Raw genomic sequence first — 18,829 nt, 5'->3', positions numbered from 1 at the left:
TCAGTTGTAGCTGGAGTCATAGTACAGTGGGGAGGGCGCTTGCCTTGCATGTAGGTTCAATTCCCAGCATCCCATCAGGTCCCCTGAGGAGTGATACCTGAGTGCAGAGCCAGGAGCAGGCCCTGAGCACTAATGGGGGTTTCTCCCCAAAACAATAACAACAAAAAGAGCTACCATAAGAAGGCTGTTTAGTTTGGGTCCACGCCTGGTGGTGCCAGGGACAGAAGCTGACCTGACAGTAGGTATAGATGGAAGTACTGTAGATTTGCCCACAGTCCATACCCAGCCCTGGCATTCTGTCCCCTCCCTCCATGCAAACATCCCCTCTGTCCATCTCCAAAATTTTCCATCTCCCCAAAGGGAAACACTGTCCCCTAGTTCACAGCCCCTGCCCCAGTGCTTGGCAGGCACTGCCCCACTTCGTCTCCACCGCAGCTTCTCCAGGAGCCTGTTTATTTTTATCCCTTCCAGGAGAGGAAACCGAGAATAGAGAGATTATGACGCGTGTTGCCGGGGGAAACAGCCAACAGAGGCAGCAGCTGGGCTTAGAACCTGGACACAGGGTTCTTCTACCCTCTGCGAACATGAGTGGAGAGGGGCCCATGGAGGGGGCAGCCAGGCACCCTGTTCCCTCACACCCCACCTACGGCCGCTGATTGATCCCAGACACGGGAGGTACAGGTGCTGGGAAGGAAAAGCAGCTGGGGACCTGGAGAGAGAGTCCAGTGGGGAGGGCAGCTGCCTGGGATGCTGTGGACACAGGATCGCCACCAACATAAACCATCACAAAATCAGCACAAGGCGAGCATCCAAGGCCCAAAGACTGAGTTCATCCCTACTGAGGCCTTCTGTCACCACGTCTGCCTGTCCTGAACACCAACTCATGTCTATATCTGTACCCCACTTCAGGCCTCTGTCCTAGGGGTTCTGAGCAGCCACATCCCCCACCCCAGGCCTGCATGTCCATCCAGGGCCCCTGGATCGCTCAGCACCACCTTATCTGTAACCCCCATGTCTCTTTAGCCCCCATCAGGGGTGAGAACTGAGGGGCAGTGTCCCCCGCCAGCTTCGCCTCCACCCTCCTCCTCCCTCCACCTGAGTGAGGGTCTCTTTCCCACCTCCCCCACTCAGACCCAGAACAGAACCTTGGCTGCTGCTAAGTAAGCAGGTTCTAGATCCCAGGGACTAATTAGACCACTGATCCTCTCTCTCTCTCTCTCTCTCTCTCTCTCTCTCTCTCTCTCTCTCTCTCTCTCCTCTCTCTCTCCTCTCTCTCTCTCCTCTCTCTCTTCTCTCTCTCTCTCTTTCTCTCTCTCTCTCCTCTCCCTCTCTCCCCCTTCTCTCCCCCCCTCTCTCCTCTCTCTCTCTCTCTCCTCTCCCTCTCTCTCTCCCCCCTCTCTCCTCTCTCCTCTCTCCTCTCTCTCTCCTCTCCCTCTCTCCCCCCCTCTCCTCTCTCTCTCTCCTCTCCCTCTCTCTCCCCCCTCTCTCTCTCCTCTCTCTCTCTCTCTCTCTCTCTCTCTCTCTCACTCTCTCTCTCTCTCTCTCTCAAATACCTGGGTACATAATTACAAGCCACTTAAGGGCAAGAAGCTGATCTTTTTCCTTTCATCTCCAAGGCACTAGGAAAACCCTGGGCTCTGAGTGGTCCCCGCAAGGTACAGTGGAGATGAAAGGAATGAGAGCGGCTCCCTTCCTGGCAGGAGGGGTCCTGACATGCAGTGGACAGGTTGCTGCCACAACCCACAGCACAGGACCTGCAGCAAAATGGAGACATGTGTGATCATTCATGGCACGTGTCCCTCCACATATGCACATGGAGATTCTCTGGCAGCACCTCTAGCCACCACACAGCACCACATACCACAATACACTCAGCCATGTCTGTTCATACATGGAATACAAATCACACGTGTGACATGTGATGTCATGCAGTCATACAAATCTAGATCTAGAGGATTTGTGGCTCGTGTGTGGCAACACGTGTAATGTGTGGCACCGTGTTCACACATGGAACATATCACATGTGATGTGTGTTCCACATATATCCACACACATGATAAACAGCCGCCATGTATATTCACACATGTCACCATAGTGTATGCTGGCTACAGGGATGGAGTCCTATGCACTGGATTCAGATACTAAATGGTTCTGTCGGGGCCAGAGCCATAGCACAGCAGGAAGGGCATTTGCTTTGGATGCAGCCGACCCATGTTGGATCTCTGGCATCCCATACCCTGAGGGTACCATGAGTGATTTCTAATTGCAGAGCCAGGAGTAATCCCTGAGTGCAGCTCAAAAACCAAAAAGAATTTAAAAATTAAAAAGTTCTGTATACATTCACACACATGTGACATATTACTGGCAGAGAGCATGTTTAATCCATAAGCTACCAAGATTAGAAAGTCATACCTACTACTTGAGTTCTATATGGTATCAAACACTTGAGGACAGGTGATAAGATATGGCATCTATGTTATAATATGCTTCCATATATGGACACATCTCCATTTGACAGATGGCACCATCCATAGTCACACTGACACCAGATCTAGTCACACACACAGCTGCTCTGTGGAACCACATGTTCTTATAAAGACACACGTGATGCATGGCAGGGAGGCAGCCCCACTCACAACTCTAATATCAACTACAGCACTGGCAGACAGACATTGTTTGCGAATTCACAGTGCTCCTGGGCTTCCAAAGGGACATTGCTCATTTTGTTGGTGCTGGGCCACACTTGCAGCAGTGTCAATGTGCGCTAATTTGCAGTGAGTCAGGATGACAGCATGGGATCAGGGATCTTACCTGGGGACTGGGTGTAGTGGAGAATTTAGCTCTGCCTCCTGTACCTTGTAGGCATGTGGATCCTACCCTGTTTACTGAAACTTCCACTAAAAAGATCCACAGCGCCCAGAGAGGCTCCAGGGGAGGAGGCAAGGTCCTGTTTGAAAGATCCCAGAGGACATGGGCAGGGGTGATAAGACAGCAGGGAGGGTGCTTGCACAAGGCCAACCCGGGTTTGATTCTCAGGATTCCCCTGAGCCATGAATTCCTGAACCTAGAAACAAAAGTAAGCCCTGAGGATCATTGGTTGTGAGCCAAAAATCTAACCAAAACAGGGGCCAGAGTGGTAGCACAGCAGGAAAGGCCTTTTTGCCTTGCATGCAGCTGACCTGGGTTCTATCTCCAGCATTCTGTATAGTCCCCCGAGCCTGCCAGGAGTGATTTCTGAGCACAGAGTCAGGAGTAACCTCTGAAAGCTGCCAGGAGTGGCTCAAAAATAACAAAACAGGGGCCGGAGAGATAGCATGGAGGTAAGGCGTTTGCCTTTCATACAGGAGGTCATCGGTTCGAATCCGGGCATCCTATATGGTCCCCCGTGCCTGCCAGGAGCAATTTCTGAGCCTGGAGCCAGTAATAACCCCTAAGCACTGCTGGGTGTGATCCAAAAACCACACACACACACAAAAAATAATAAAGCAAAACAAAAAAAATTAAACAAAAACCAAAGAAACAGAACCCCCAGAAGGGGATGAGAGGGACATAGATTCAGAGCACGGCCAGCCATACCCATCACCACCACCCCCCCAAAAAAAAAACAAGCATCCCAATACAGAAGAAAGTCCAGAAGAGGTTCACAGGGGAGGGGAATACGAAAGGAAGAGACGCACAGACACGCAGGGAGGAAGCTGGGAAAACCGTGTCTGCTACCATCCATGTCACCATCAGAGCGAGCTTGTCCTGACCACGCCCAGGGAGACTCATGGGGAAGATAAAGGGGTAGATTCTGCAGTGGATGAACACTCTAGGCAAAAAGTCCCAGCGACAGATCTTCCACTGGGCTGTGGCTGTGTCCATCTCAGACGTTCAATAGAGGCTCACTCACATTAGAGCAAAGGACTTTTGTTATTGTTTTCTTTTGCTCAGAGGCCATACCTGGCCATGCTCAGGGGTTACTCTGACCTCTTTGCTTTGAGATCACAACTCATGAGGCTCAGGGGACCTTATGGGGTGCCAGAGATCGAACCCTGTTGGCCACATGCAAGGCCAGCGCCCTCCCCGTTGTGTTATCTCTCCAGCATCAGATTTTTAAAACTTTTATGTCTTAATCTCACTGAACCATTAGAAAGCAGTGCCACTGGAACACCAGGCACTATTTTGGTCCCTTATGGAATTTTTTTTTTCCTAATTGTACTTGGATGTTCTGCCAGAGCTTGAACTAAGCACCGAATGACCAGGCCACGGGCTGAACAGAGGCTTAATGTGGAGAAAACTGTCCTCTCTGTTCCTTTTGTAAATCATCACCACTGATATCTCATGCTCAGTTCAGAACGAGGAAAATCTTCCTGGTCTCATCATTCTCTGTTTTCCTTAAGCTTCCAGGAAATCTGCTCAGTCTTGTAGACCCCTGTACATTCATTTATGGAACTTTTATGTTGGTTTGTTTTAGGGCCACAACCAGAAGTGTTCAGGGGTTACTTACTCCTGGCTCTGCACTCAGGAATCATTCCTGGTGATGCTCAGGAAACCTTATGGGATTCTGAGGACTGAACTGGGGCCGGCTGCATGCAAAGCCAGAGCCCTCCCCACTGTGTTCACTGGTGTGAGATGGTATCTTATTAAGAAACCCAATGTATTGTGGGATATAAGAAAAATAAATATTTGGGCTAGAACAAAAGCACAGCAAATAGGGTGTTTGCTCTGCATGCAGCTGATGGGGATTCAATCCCCAGCTTTCCATACAGTCCCCCAAGCCTGCCATGAGTAACTTCTGAACTCAGAGCCAGAAGTAATCCTTGAGTCCCACCAGGTGTGACCCAAAAACAAAATTTTAAAAATTAAAAATAGCGGGGCCGGAGAGATAGTATGGAGGTAAGGCATTTGCCTTTCATGCAGAAGGTCATCAGTTAGAATCCCAGCATCCCATATGTTCCTCTGTGCCTGCCAGGAGCAATTTCTGAGCATGGAGCCAGGAGTAACCCCTGAGCACTGCCTGGTGTGACCCAAAAACCACACAAAAAAATTAAAAATAGGGACTGAAGAGATAGAACAGTGATAGTGCATTTGCCTTGCAGGTGGCCAGCCCAGCACAGACCTGGGTTCGATTTCTGGCATCCCAGAGCCTGCCATGAGTGATTTCTGAGTACAGCGTCAGGAGAAACCCAAGTGGCGCTAGGTGTGGCCAATAAATAAGTAAATAAAATAAATAACTAAATAAATAAAAGTTAGTATGGTAATAATATCCAGAGACAACAGAATGAAGATAAGGAGGACGAGTTCATGGTAGGAAACTTGCCACAAAAAGTGGAGAATACAGTTAGGGTAGTGAATGGTCCACTGTGACAATGAGAGTTGTAACTGGACTCTGGAAAAGAACTGGGGGCTGAAAGAGGATAAAGTGATATGCATGGTACTCCTTCTTTAGCAATAGTACAAAGCACAGTGTCAAAAAAAAATGAGACAGGGGAGGAGGAAGAGAGAGAAAAAGAGAGAAGAGAGAGAGAATTAAAATGCCTGCCCCAGAGGAAGAAAGGGAGAATGGATAGAAGTGAAACTGGGGACATTGGTAGCAGGAAATGTGCACTGGTGAAGGGTGGTGTACATTCTATGACTGAAACTCAACCATGAACAATTTTGTAACCACGATGCTTAAATAAATTAGTTATATATTTAAAAAAAATAAACACGGGGCCGGAGAGATGGCGCTAGAGGTAAGGTGTCTGCTTTGCAAGTGCTAGCCAAGGAAGGACGGCGGTTCGATCCCCCAGCATCCCATATGGTCCCCCCAAGCCAGGGGCAATTTCTGAGCACTTAGCCAGGAGTAACCCCTGAGCATCAAATGGGTGTGGCCAAAAAAATAAAATAAAATAAACACAATGGATGGGTCTGGAGTGACAGCATAGCAGGTAGGGAGTTTGCCTTGTATATGGCTAACCCAGGTTTGATCCCTGGTATCCCATATAGCCTCCTGAGTTCCCATATGGTCCCCTGAACTTTCTGGGATTAATTTCTGAGCACAGAACCAGGAGTAACTCAAGTGCTGTGGGTGTGGGGGGAAAAAAAGGAAGGAAGGAGGGAAGGAAGGAAGGAAGGAAGGAAGGAAGGAAGGAAGGCAGGAAGGAAGGAAGGAAGGAAGGAAGGGAGGGAGGGAGGGAGGGAGGGAGGGAGGGAGGGAGGGAGGGAGGGGAGAAAGAAGGAAAGAAGGAAGGAAGGAAGGAAGAGAAAGAAAGAAAGAAAGAAAGAAAGAAAGAAAGAAAGAAAGAAAGAAAGAAAGAAAGAAAGAAAGAAAGAAAGACAGAAAGAAAGAAAGAAAGAAAGAAAGAAAGAAAGAAAGAAAGAGAGAGAAAGAGAGAGAGAGGGAGGGAGGGAGAGAGAGAGAAAGAGAGAGAGAGAAAGAGAGAGAGAGAAAGAGAGAGAGAGAGAAAGAGAGAAAGAAAGAAAGAAAGAAAGAAAGAAAGAAAGAAAGAAAGAAAGAAAGAAAGAAAGAAAGAAAGAAAGAAAGAAAGAAAGAAAGAAAGAAAGAAAGAAAGAAAGAAAGAAAGAAGAAAGAAAGAAAGAAAGAAAGAAAGAAGAAAAAAACAATGGACTAGCTCTGGTCTTTAAGGGAAGGTGAGGTGATGCCATCTGCAGCCCTGTGGCTGGGTCTGGACAGTGTCACGCTGAGTGAAGTGAGTGAGTTGAAGGACAACACAAAATGGTCTCAAGGGCGGAAAATAAAGCAGCAAGATACGGGAATACCAAATGCCCAAGGCAATAGAAACCAAGAACTGGTCTTTAGGAACTGGGAGAAAAAAAGAACTGGTCTTCAGGGAAGATCTGTGGTGGGGGGAGGAAAGAAACAAGGGGAGGAAGATGGGTTGAGGGAGTCACTGGTGGGACAGTGGGGTGATGCCTGAGACCCTCCCATTAACAGAAACTTAAACAGAAGTTCAAGAAAAATAAATGTGGGGCCGGGAAGGTGGCGCTAGAGGTAAGGTGTCTGCCTTGCAAGCGCTAGCATAGGACAGACCACGGTTCGATCCCCCGGCGTCCCATATGGTCCCCCCAAGCCAGGGGCGATTTCTGAGCGCACAGCCAGGAGTAACCCCTGAGTGTCAAATGGGTGTGGCCCAAAAACCAAAAAAAAAAAAAAATGTATTAAAAAAAGTCAGGGGGCCGACGAGGTGGCACTAGAGATAAGGTGTCTGCCTTGCAAGCGCTAGCCAAGGAAGGACCTCGGTTCAATCCCATATAGTCCCCCCAAGCCAAGGGCAATTTCTGAGTGCTTAGCCAGGAGTAACCCCTGAGCATCAAACGGCTGTGGCCCCCCCCCAAAAAAAAAAAAAGTCAGGCAGGAAGATGGTGGTAGGGGATGTGGGTGGGCACTGAGTGCTGGAGAGAGGAAGAGGGCAGTAGGGACATTCCTGCTCAGAAGAGGGTTTCTAAACCGGGCAGAAGGTCCCCAAATCCAGATGGATGTCCTTAAACCTGGAAGAGGGTTCCTAAGCCCAGAAGAGGGTCTTTAATTCCAGAACAAGGCCCTAAACTTTCTTTTTCCTCCTAAAGATCTTTGGCAGATGTCTGTGGGGTGCAAGAGTATAAAAGGCAGCTTAGACCCACTTAGCTCAAAGTCGGGACCCTTTTTTTCTCTTTTTCCTTATTTCATTTGTTTTTAGTTAGTTTTTTTTCGTTTGTTTTGTTTTGTTTTTATGGGGTATGAAGGGACCACACTTGGCAGTGGTCAGGGTGTATTTACACTTAGTTCTGCACTCAGGAATCACTCCTGGCAGTGCTCAGGAACCATATAGCAAGTTGAGGATCAAACCCAGTTCAGCCGCGTACAAGGCAAGAGCCCACCCTGATGTCCCATCCCTCTGACCCTCAGCCTCCTTATTTTTATTGCTGAAGCCCCCAAAGCTCCCCTGCAATTAAGACTGTGGGGGCTCTCATTCTCTCAGTCCCCCTCTCTGCCTTTCTTTCCTTTTCTGGACCGAAGCAGCTCTGGGCTGCATTTCTTTAAAGGACAAAGAGAATGAATACAGTCACCACCACAGACTGTGGCTCCCTGATTTGCATCTAAAAAGAACTTCCTTGCCAATGCAGGTGTGGGGGGAAGAGGACGGAGCCTGAAAAAGAAAAAAAGCTGAGGCAGAGGAGACCCCAATTCCCGCCTTCCCATCATCTGCTTCAAAGCCACAAAAGAATCCACCAACAGGGACCAGAGCAATAGCACAGCAGGGAGGGTGTTTGCCTTGTCCACTGCTGATCCAGGTTCGAAACTCAACATCTCACAGATGTTGAGCCCCATCAGAAGTGATACCTGAACATAGAAGCAGGAGTCAACCTTGAGCACATCTGGGTATGACTCCAAAACAAAGCAAACAAAAAGGATCCACCAAGAACAGATCTGAACCAGGCAGCAGGTCTGGAAAAAGCCAATTCCACTGTTGTCTCTTTATGAAGAGTCCGAGCTGGGAGGATTTTCTGGGTAAATCAAGAAAGTTGGACGGTCCCCTTGGGGTTCCACCAGAGATCCTGATTCACTGCATTTTAAATGCAAATGATGACAAAAAGCGCAAGAGCGGGATGCTGAAGAGCTGACTAAATGCAGCTTTACTGAAAGCCATCAGGGGAACGGAGGAGAATTTTATTTTTATTTTCCAGCAAGGGTGAATGTTGGGTCAGGAAAGTAGCTCAGAATTTCAGGGGCCGGAGCAATGACGCAGTGGTAGGGCATTTGCACGCGGCTGACCCAGGACGGACCTGGATTCAATCCCCTGGTATCCCATATGGTCCCCCAAAGCCAGGAGCAATTTCTGAGCGCATAGCCAGGAGTAACCCCTGAGTATTACCAGGTGTGACCCCCCCTCCAAAAAAAGAAAAAGAATTAATTTCAAGGCACTACAGATACTCATCTTGTTCCCCAAATAGAGCCAAATACCTATATTCCATGTTCCATCTCCTGCTCAGGGTACAGGGTACGGGGACATGAAAGAAAACACCTCCCACTTGGGAGGGCTCATCAAAGACATTGAGAATTGGGACCCCATCAAAGCTTCTCATTCTGCTGCTCAATGAGCACAAATATAAGAGCCAGATAGAGATCCCTGAGCACAGAGGCAGGAGTAAGCTTTGAGCATTACTGAGTGTGGCCCCCAAAACAAACACAAAAAGAAGAAAAAGAACACATGACTGCTGGCCGGAAATGACGACAGAAACAGGAGTGAGGATGGAAATAGCTCCAGAGCTCCATGTGCTAAACGTTCTCAGAGACACAAGTTCCTAGCAAGGGGAAAAGGTGCCAATCGGCCAGCAAGTGACAAAGGTGCCACCAAAGTGCTAATTCTTCCAATTTAACTTTTAAAGAGGGGCTGGAGAGATAGCACAGAAGGGATGGAGCTTGCCTTGCTCACCACCTATCTGAGTTCCATCCATATGGTCCCCCAGCCTGCCAAGAGTAACCCCTGAGCACTGCTGGGTGTGACCAAAACCAAATAAAATAATAATGATGATAATGATGATGATGTCCAGAGGCTCAGGAAAAGCTCAGTGACTGCTGCATCAGTGAGTTTGGGGAACCCCAAAAAACCAATTGTGTGGGACCCACCCATGATACTGGTTCATCACAACAGCCACCAAAGAAAGGGACAAGCAGAAAAGCAAAGCAAACAATGGGGGCTGGAGAGATGCTATAGGAGGTATGGTGCTCGCCATGTATGGCTTTGATCTCAGCACCCTATATGGTCCCTCAAGCATGGTCAGGAGTGATCAAGAGTAATTTGAAGGACCGGAGAGATGGCATGGAGGTAAGGCATTTGCCTTTCATGCAAAAGGACGGTTTGAATCCTGGCATCCCATATGGTCCCCTGTGCCTGCCAGGGGCAATTTCTGAGTATAGAGCCAGGAAGTAACCCCTGAGCACTGCCGGTGTGACCCAAAAACCAAAAAAAAAAAAAAAAAAAAAGAGTAATTTGAAGCTGGACAGATAGTTCAAGGGTTACAGCATTTGTCTTGCTTCTGAGAAGGGGGATTGATTTGTGCCATCAATTGTGGCCCAAACACACATTACCCCCTCAAAATAAGAGCAATTCATGGGCCAGAGAGATAGCATGGAAGTAGGATGTTTGCCTTGCATGCAGGACAGTGGTTCGAATCTCGGCTTCCCATATGGTCCAGAGCCTGCCAGGAGCAATTTCTGAGCGTAGAGCCAGGAGTAACCCCCGAGTGCTACCAGGTGTGACCCAAAAACAACAACAACAACAACAACAAAAAGATCAATTCAGCATCTTTCTTTCTCGGGAAGAAGGAAGCCACAGGAAATGGAGGTATTATTTCTCTTTGCCATCAACATTTCAGAAGGTTCCAGAAAACCTATTCACAATCTAACTTTTCATTCTCTGGGGCAGACCAAGTAAACAATTTAGAAACTGTGCTTAACAAGATTGGGTTGTGGTAAATGAAGCATTTATGGTGCAGACCATATTTTGTCTTCATTTGAATTTATACTGGGTGACAACTTGAAATTTCAAAACAAGCTTGTTGGCAAGATCTTCCGTTTCCACAGAACAAGCTGTGAAATATTTATCGGCACACAAATATTTCAAGAGAAACACCAATTGTTATTGCTGAAGTTTAATCTTAAATTCCATGAACAAGGATACCTCACCCTGACTCTAGGGGTATAGCAAGATGAGGAATGAGAAAAACATTAAAGATTAAAGCATTGGGGCTGGAGAGATAGCACAGCAGGTATGGTATGCTATCAGTCTTGCAGGCACTACCTAGGTTTAATCCCAGGTACCCCATATGATCCTCTGAGTATTACCAGGAGTGACCCCTGGGAACAGAGCCAGGAGTAAGCCATGGGCACTGCCCCCTCCAAAATGACTGGAGTCAAAGAGATAGTACAGGTGGTACTTGCCTTGCATGCGGGCTGACCCATGTTAAACCTCTGTCACCCCATCTGGTCCCCAAAAGCATCACCAGGAAAGATTATTGGACAGGGACAGGAGTAAACCCCTAGCACTGCTGGGTATGACCCAAAAAAAAAGAAAGAAAAGGAAGGAAGGAAGGAAGGAGGGAGGGAGGGAGGGAGGGAGGGAGGGAGGGAGGGAGAGAGAGAGAGAGAGAGAGAGAGAGAGAGAGAGAGAGACAAAAAAAGAAAGAAAGAAAGAAAGAAAGAAAGAAAGAAAGAAAGAAAGAAAGAAAGAAAGAAAGAAAGAAAGAAAGAAAGAAAGAAAGAAAGAAAGAAAGAAAGAAAGAAAGAAGAAAGAAAGAAAGAAAGAAAGAAAGATGAAAACCTTTCTTATTTCAGGCAGTCCAGGGTATGGTTCAAGATGAATTAAAAAGGCACTTGGGGGGCCGGCGAGGTGGCGCTAGAGGTGAGGTGTCTGCCTTGCAAGCGCTAGCCAAGGAAAGATCGCGACCGCGGTTCGATCCCCCGGCGTCCCATATGGTCCCCCCAAGCCAGGAGCAATTTCTGAGCGCTTAGCCATGAGTAACCCCTGAGCATCAAACGGGTGTGGCCCCAAAAAACAAAAAAAAAGGGCACTTTTCTGACAAATGCAAGGTCCCAAGTTCCACCCATGTGCCACACACATACCTCAAGCACAGCGCTGTTGGTTCTGTGGGTTTGAACTCCCTGAACATTGTGAACTCAGAGCCCAGCCAGCCTGTGTGCATAGGCCTTACCTCCACACACCCCCACGAGCCTCACCATCTTTCCCAAGGGCAACACAGGAAACCGGAGGAGATACCACAGAAACAAACACAGAAACCTGCGCGCGCACGCACGCACGCGCGCACACACACACACACACACACACACACACACACACACACACACACACACAGAGTTTGAAACTCCTAAGTCTGGCTGGCTGAGTGGCCTCTGTTTGAGAGGCAGAAGCCAAAAACTAAAACAGGGGCTCCTATTCAAGGGAACAACTCCTAATCAAAGTTGGTGTGCAGGGCACATCCCTCTCAAGGGGCCCCGAAAGGGCTGGGGGGTTGTCTGATCTCTTTGGCACCCCACCACCACCACCCAGTTGGCTGACTGGGCAGCTAGTCCCAGACTGTCCTGCAATTCCCGTCCTTTCCACGAGGGGGACTCTGGCCTTGGTGCTCATCCTTCCAGGCCTGGAAAGGGCGGGGGCAGGGCGGCTCTGAACTCCTTCCTGGCTTTAGGGCACTAGCTCTAACTGCTTTGTTCTCTTCATCTGGGGAGAAGCTCCCCTGCATCGTGCTGGGCAAAGGGAACCAGACACAGTGCAGTCAGCAAGCAAGCTACCAACAAAAAAGAAATTTGGGGCCGCCGGAGCAATAGCACAGTGGTAAGGCGTTTGCCTTACATGTGGCCAACCTGGGACGGATACGGGTTCAATTCCTGACATCCCATATGGTCCCCCCGAGCCTGCCAGGGGCGATTTCTGAGCACAGAGCCAGGAGTAACCCCTGAGTGCCACAGGGTGTGGCCCCAAAACAAACAAACAAAAACAAAAAGGTGTAATTGCCAGCAAACAGCAAAGGGGTTTGAAAGGAGTCACTGAAGCTTCTAGGAACAAAGTTCTGAGAATTTGGGTCAGATAATCCTCCTGCACCCCACATTCATCTGCTCTACAACAATCTAACCCAAGCGACTGGACATAAGACTGAAGGGGGAAAAAAGCAATAGCACAGCGGGGAGGGTACTTGTCTTGCATGTAGTTAAACAGGGTTTGATCCCTGGCACCCCCAAGAGACCCCCAGGATACCAGGATACACCCCAGCACCAACAGGAGTAAGGCCTAAACATTGCTGGGTGTGGCCCCCAAACCAAGTTTGTAAACCATCTGGTGCCTAAGTAGGTGCCAGCTAGTGGTGAGAGAGAAAAGGAAGTAGAAGAGGAAGCCGAACTGCACGCCAAACTTCCAGGGTCATCTCCAGGCTCCTCCTGTGACCTGGGTATGTCCAGAACTACAAGAACTTAAGAGTTGAGCCGAGGGGCCGGGTAGGTGGCGCTGGAGGTAAGGTGTCTGCCTTGCAAGCGCTAGCCAAGGAAGGACCTCGGTTCGATCCCCCGGCGTCCCATATGGTCCCCCCAAGCCAGGGGCGATTTCTGAGCACATAGCCAGGAGTAACCCCTGAGCGTCAAACGGGTGTGGCCCAAAAACCAAAAAAAAAAAAAAAAAAAAAAAAAAAAGAGTTGAGCCGAACAATTAATACATATGTGTGTGTGTGTGTGCGCGCGCTGGACTTGGATGTGGTCAACTGAGTTCATCCCTAGCATCCCATAGGATCCCTCAAACACAGCCAAGAGTAATTCCTGAGCGAAAGCTAGGAGTAATCTGAGTACAGCCAGGTGTGGCCCCCAAGACAAAACAAATAAACAACTTTTTGGAGTCAACCCCAACGATGATAGTTTGATGGTGCTCAGTTTAAAGCTTCTCAAATAAGGTGGCCACATTCTAAGAATACCCTGGAAGTTGCTGATGGCAGGAAAAGCATTCACCCTTGGGAAATCAGAACATAGAAATCAAATCCTGGACTTTTTTTTTTCCACATCTGGCAATGCTCAGGGATCACTTCTGCTCATACTTGGGAGACCATCTGGGATGCCAGGGATCAAATCCAGGTAGGTCGCATACAAGGCAAGTGCCCTACTCACTATAATATTGGCGCCTGCCTCTGAAATAAAATCTGTATGCATTCAATTAAACACAGGTTAAGAAAATAAAGTCTGGGGAGGGAGGGAGGGAGGGAGAAAAAAAAAAGAAAATAAAGTCTGGGCCTGGAGCGGTGACACAGTGGTAGGGCGTTTGCCTTGCACGTGGCTGACCTAGGACGGACCAGGGTTCTATCCCCTTGCATCCCATATGGCCCCCCAAGCCAGGAGCGATTTTTGAGCACATAGCCAAGAGTAACTCCTGAGAGTTACTGGGTGTGGCCCAAAAACAAAAACAAAAAAGAACAAAAACAAAAACAAAAAAAAGAAGAAGAAAAAGAAAAAGAAAACCTGCCAACATCACACTTTCTTACGGAATAAGGCATATTCATGGACTAAAACAGCAGTAGCAGTTTATGAGCTAACTTTGCCAAAAAACTATTATTCATTTCTGAAAACATTTGTTATATATATATATATATATATATATATATATATATCAAGTGTCTCTTAACACAAAAATTAATATTTCCAATTTCTAAAGATAGAAGTAATGTTTATCCTGTTCTATAATTTTTTAGTGGGAGCATCCCTAAATCTATTCAGGGCTCCTGGCCTGTGCCCAAGGGTCACTCCTGCTGGGCTTCAGGAACCAGCTGGGAGTTGGAGATTGAACCAGGGCCAGCTGTCTACAAGCTAGCACTCTCCCCACTGTACTATCTCTTCAGCACCCCTCCAACAAATGATGTTTGACGAGTTAACTGCATTATTTTGTTATTGTTGGGTATATTTTTAAAAAGTATTTGAAAAGAAAACGTTTAGTGGCCATCATGGAAATTGAAATGACATCGAAGGAAATGCATACTCAGAAATCTCATTTAGTTGATGGCCAATTTCACTCTAATCTCTGTTAATGTATCATCGAAGAAATAGAGTTCGTGGAATTACAGAGTCAGAAGAGTAGAGGCCAAAGTGATAGTAGAATGATCGGGTGCTTGTCTTGTACCGAGCTAAGGTTCAATCCCTGGTACTGATAACTTCCCTTGAGCACCAGGAGTGATTACTGAGCACAGAGCTAGGAGTGAGCCCTGAGCACTGCTGAAGGTGGACCATCCAAAAAATAGGATTCCTTCACAAGACAACTGATGAAGAGTTGCGGTTGTTTCATTTTTCTTTTATGAGGAACAAGATCCTTCCAAGCAATACTCCAGGGGACCTAGAGCCACCCAGCAATGCTCAGGGAGCCCAGGTGGTGCTGGGGACTGAGTCCTGACCTTGTGATAACTCTCTGGACCCCAAAGTATGAGCACTTAGTGTTCTCATTTTTAGATTTTTTGGGTCTTTTAGGCTACCTCCAGTGATACTCAGGGCTAACTTCTGGAATTACTTCTGAAGGTGCTTAGGTGACCCCATGGGGTGCTAAGGATTGAACTCGGTTTGCAAAACAAAACCTTCCCTGCTGTACCTTCATCAAGTTCCTCCTGTTTTCCCTCTGCCATGTTCTCCCATAAGGTTCTTCTTCTTTTTCTTTTCCTTCCTTCCTTCCTTCCTTCCTTCCTTCCTTCCTTCCTTCCTTCCTTCCTTCCTTCCTTCCTTCTTTCTTTCTTTCTTTCTTTCTTTCTTTCTTTCTTTCTTTCTTTCTTTCTTTCTTTCTTTCTTTCTTTCTTTCTTTTTGGTTTATGAGCCACACACTCCTGATGCTCAGTCTGCCATGTTCTCCCATAAGGTTCTTCTTCCTTTTCTTTTTCTTTCTTTCTTTCTTTCTTTCTTTCTTTCTTTCTTTCTTTCTTTCTTTCTTTCTTTCTTTCTTCCTTTCTTTCTTCCTTTCTTTCTCTTTTCTTCTTTCTTTTTGGTTTATGAGCCACACACTAAGGTTCTTCTTCCTTTTCTTTTTCTTCTTTCTTTCTTTCTTTCTTTCTTTCTTTCTTTCTTTCTTTCTTTCTTTCTTTCTCTCTCTCTCTCCTTCCTTCCTTCCTTCCTTCCTTCCTTCCTTTCTTTTTGGTTTATGAGCCACACACTCCTGATGCTCAGGAGTTACTCCTGGCTATGTGCTCAGAAATCGCCCGTTTGGAGGACCATATGGGATGCCAGGGGATCGAACCATGGTCCGTCCTAGATTAGTGCATACAAGGTAAATGTCTGTGCCACCTCTCCAACCCCCCGAAGGTTCTTTGAGATGTGAGATCATCACCTCTAGACCTTCTGTCCAACATTACAGTCGGGGCCAGAGCAATAGCCCAACAGGTTCAATATGGCATCTCATATGGTCCTCTGAGCCCACCAGGCATGATTCCTGAGTGCAGAGGCAGAAGTAAGCCCTGAGAAACCACTAGCGTAACCCCCAAATCAAAACAAAAGAAACCCTTCAACATGCAGAGTCTCTCAAAAGGTCTATTTTTAAAATCTATTTTAAAAATAAAATCTATTTTAAAAAATTTAAAATCTAAGTGTAATTTGCCTTTCTGAAACCTGTATCTTATTTCCCATAGTTTCTTCTCAAACACTGTCCCCAATCTCTCTTTAGCTGCAAGACTAGATTGACTCTCTACCTAAGTATGTCTCTTTCCTAAAATTCCCGAGCAAGCTGGGGTAACTGCATTCTGAGTGCCCGAAAGGAATGTCTGCAGGTTTCCCAAAGATTTCAGAGCCCAGGAGTCGCAGAGGGAACCCCTGAACAGTAAGAGCACATGAGGTGCGCATAAGGCAAAGAGGAATGGCAAAGCAGGATGAAAAGAAAGAGAAAATAACACAAGAAGGATGCATGCCTTATGCCCTGGTTGGATCCCTGACATCCCATAAGGTCCTCCAAACACAACCAGGAGTGACCCTTGAGTGCAGAGGCAAGAATCAGCCCTGAGTACCGCTGGGTGTGGCCCCCAAATAAAAACAAGTGAAAGCAGGATTTCACACACCCAAACCCTGAATGCAAGACTCTCCCCTACGAAATACCCACGGCTGATGCTGGAACAAAAGTTGGTTACTAGGGAGGCCAGGCTGGGGTTGGCATCTAATAAGACACTTAAGAACTGAAGCCATGCTAAGGGGGATGATGACTTCTAGGTTCTCCACTTGGCTGGTCCCAAGGGGCCTCTCCGAGCTGCCCAACGTAGCCCCAGGATCTTTGCAAAAGGACTTCAGCTAAAGTGGGCCCAGTTCGCGCGACTGTAGGTCACGAGAGGCCTATTTGTCGTTGACGACAGTGTGTCGGATTAGGGATTCGGGGCTAAGACGTGGCTCATGGGTGTACTTAGCTCGGGCACAGCCGAGTGGCCGCAGCTCAGCGCCTGGCCTGCGTTTCAGCACCACCTCCTTTGGACAGCGTCGCGCGCGGAGACTGGACACCCCACCCCACCCCCGCCTGCGGTGCTTCTCTGGCTCAGTCCCCGGTTTCCGGTTCTCCCCACATTTCCCCTTATCCGCCCCCCAAATTCTGATTTCTTCTGAATTCCTGATTCAAGTGTCCCCCACCCCGCCCTCTCCGGCCTCTGGGTCTTCCAGTTTACACAAGGGCTGGTATTCTGCAGAACCTCAAACCTGAGGCCCGGACTGACCCCCCAACCCCCGGGACCCCGGGCCTTGCTCTCTCAGGCCCTCAAAGACCCTGGAAACAAGTACCCCCTCCCAATCGAGCGTCGGGCGCTCACCCTTCCTCCTCCCCCACTTCCTCCTCCTCCTTCCTCTCCATCTCGGTACCTGTGTCTGTTTTCTGGCGCACACGCGCACGCCCCGGCCGCATCCACCCCGCACCCCGCATCTGTGCCCCTTCCCCTTCTGGGGGGTCCAAGTCCGCTCCCCCATCCCTTCCAGCCTCCGCCTCGCCCAGCATCGCCCCTGGGCGGCCCCCAGCGCCCCACCACCGCCCCGCACTCGCCCCAGCCTTGGGGTGGGTCGGGGAAGGGGCACCTCGCGCGCGCCCCGCGGCCCGTGACTTGGCCCCTGCGCCCTCCGGGAGCCGGAGCGAGCGCCACTAGCCAAGGGCGCTGGACCGCGTCCCTCTCCCTTCCCCTCCCCCGCCCAGGCGCGCCCCACGCACGCACCCACCGAACATGTGGATGTGGCCCTTGGTGATGGGGTTGAAGCTGCCGCAGGCCAGCAGGATCACGTGCGTCTTGGTGGTCTCCGTCATGGTGCGGCCCGGGGGCGCCTCCCGCTCCGGAGCTCGGCGCGGCGGCAGCGGGGACGGGCGGCGAGGCTCGGCGAGGCTCGGGCGGCGGACGCCAAGGGCCCCCGGAGCCGCTCCGCACGCACCGACGCGTCACCCGCCGCCGCCGCCGCCCCTTAACGCTTGCGGCTCCGGCTCCGGCTAGGCAAGCACCGGCCGCTTTGTGCGCGCCTCCCTGCGCCCCCCTCCGGCTTCCGGCCATGCCCCGCGCACCCCCAGCTCGCCGACTCTCCCCCCGCCTAGCTCCACGCCCCTCCTCGTGTACCCCTTTCCTGCGTTTACCTGGGATGCACGGAACTTGGGGCCCAGATGCAGGCCGTGCCCCATCATCCATCCATCCCGCCTCTTCCCGGGCTTGCATCCCCCCTTCCTTTCGCCCCCATCTGCAGCCCCCAAAGCCTCTAGTTCTAGGCCTGGCTGCCTCAGCTGTTTAAGGAAGACTCGGCCTTTGTTTGGCTCAATTTTCCTTCCTGCCTTTTCTCTTCAGTCGTTTTCAAAGGCGTTCATGGAGTATGGACCTTGAAGTAGGGGTTGCAGAAAAAAAGGGGTCCTTTCCAGTTTCCCACACTGGTCCTTGGCCCTGGTCTCCAGTGATGCTGCCAGAGGAGGAAAACAGGGAGGAGAACAGGAGGGATGGTGCAACCGGGAATCCTTACACAAGGCAGAGCCAGGCTCAATGCCAGGCACCGCACAGGGATAGGGTCCCCCTGAGGCCTGCAAAGAATAATTACCCCACCCACCCCAAAAGAAGAAGTTAAAAGAATAAGATGAGTTATCAGATTGGAGCAAACATTCGCCAATAACAGGCTGGGGGTATGTGTCCACGACAAAGTGCATGTCTTGGCTTCTTGAAACCTGGGTTCACTCCCCAGACAGCTGCAATACTAGCAAACTGAGGTCTCATCGCCAGGAACTAAAATCTCAGTGCAAGAGGAGAAGAAAAAACAGCTGGAGAGAGTTTTCAATGACAGGAGCACAGGCTAGACTTGAACCCTGGCCCCATCATGCTCCGTAAAAGTTAAAACAGTCTGGGCTCTGCT

At 49.1% G+C, this 18,829-nt stretch overlaps 1 protein-coding gene across 1 annotated transcript in view; it reads right to left on the bottom strand.

Moving 5' to 3' along the window:
• Window positions 1–17,856, bottom strand: part of NMNAT2 (nicotinamide nucleotide adenylyltransferase 2) — a 53,056-nt gene extending 35,200 nt beyond the window's left edge. Inside the window, exon 1 of the mRNA XM_049776575.1 lies at window positions 17,669–17,856. Coding sequence (XP_049632532.1) covers window positions 17,669–17,753 — 85 coding nt within the window. The 5' untranslated portion in view covers window positions 17,754–17,856. The remainder of the gene's footprint in view (window positions 1–17,668) is intronic.
• Window positions 17,857–18,829: the final 973 nt, after the last annotated feature.

The sequence above is a fragment of the Suncus etruscus genome, chromosome 7 (assembly GCF_024139225.1).
Source record: "Suncus etruscus isolate mSunEtr1 chromosome 7, mSunEtr1.pri.cur, whole genome shotgun sequence".
Lineage (NCBI taxonomy): Eukaryota > Metazoa > Chordata > Mammalia > Eulipotyphla > Soricidae > Suncus > Suncus etruscus.
This window is presented reverse-complemented; position numbering and strand designations above follow the sequence as displayed.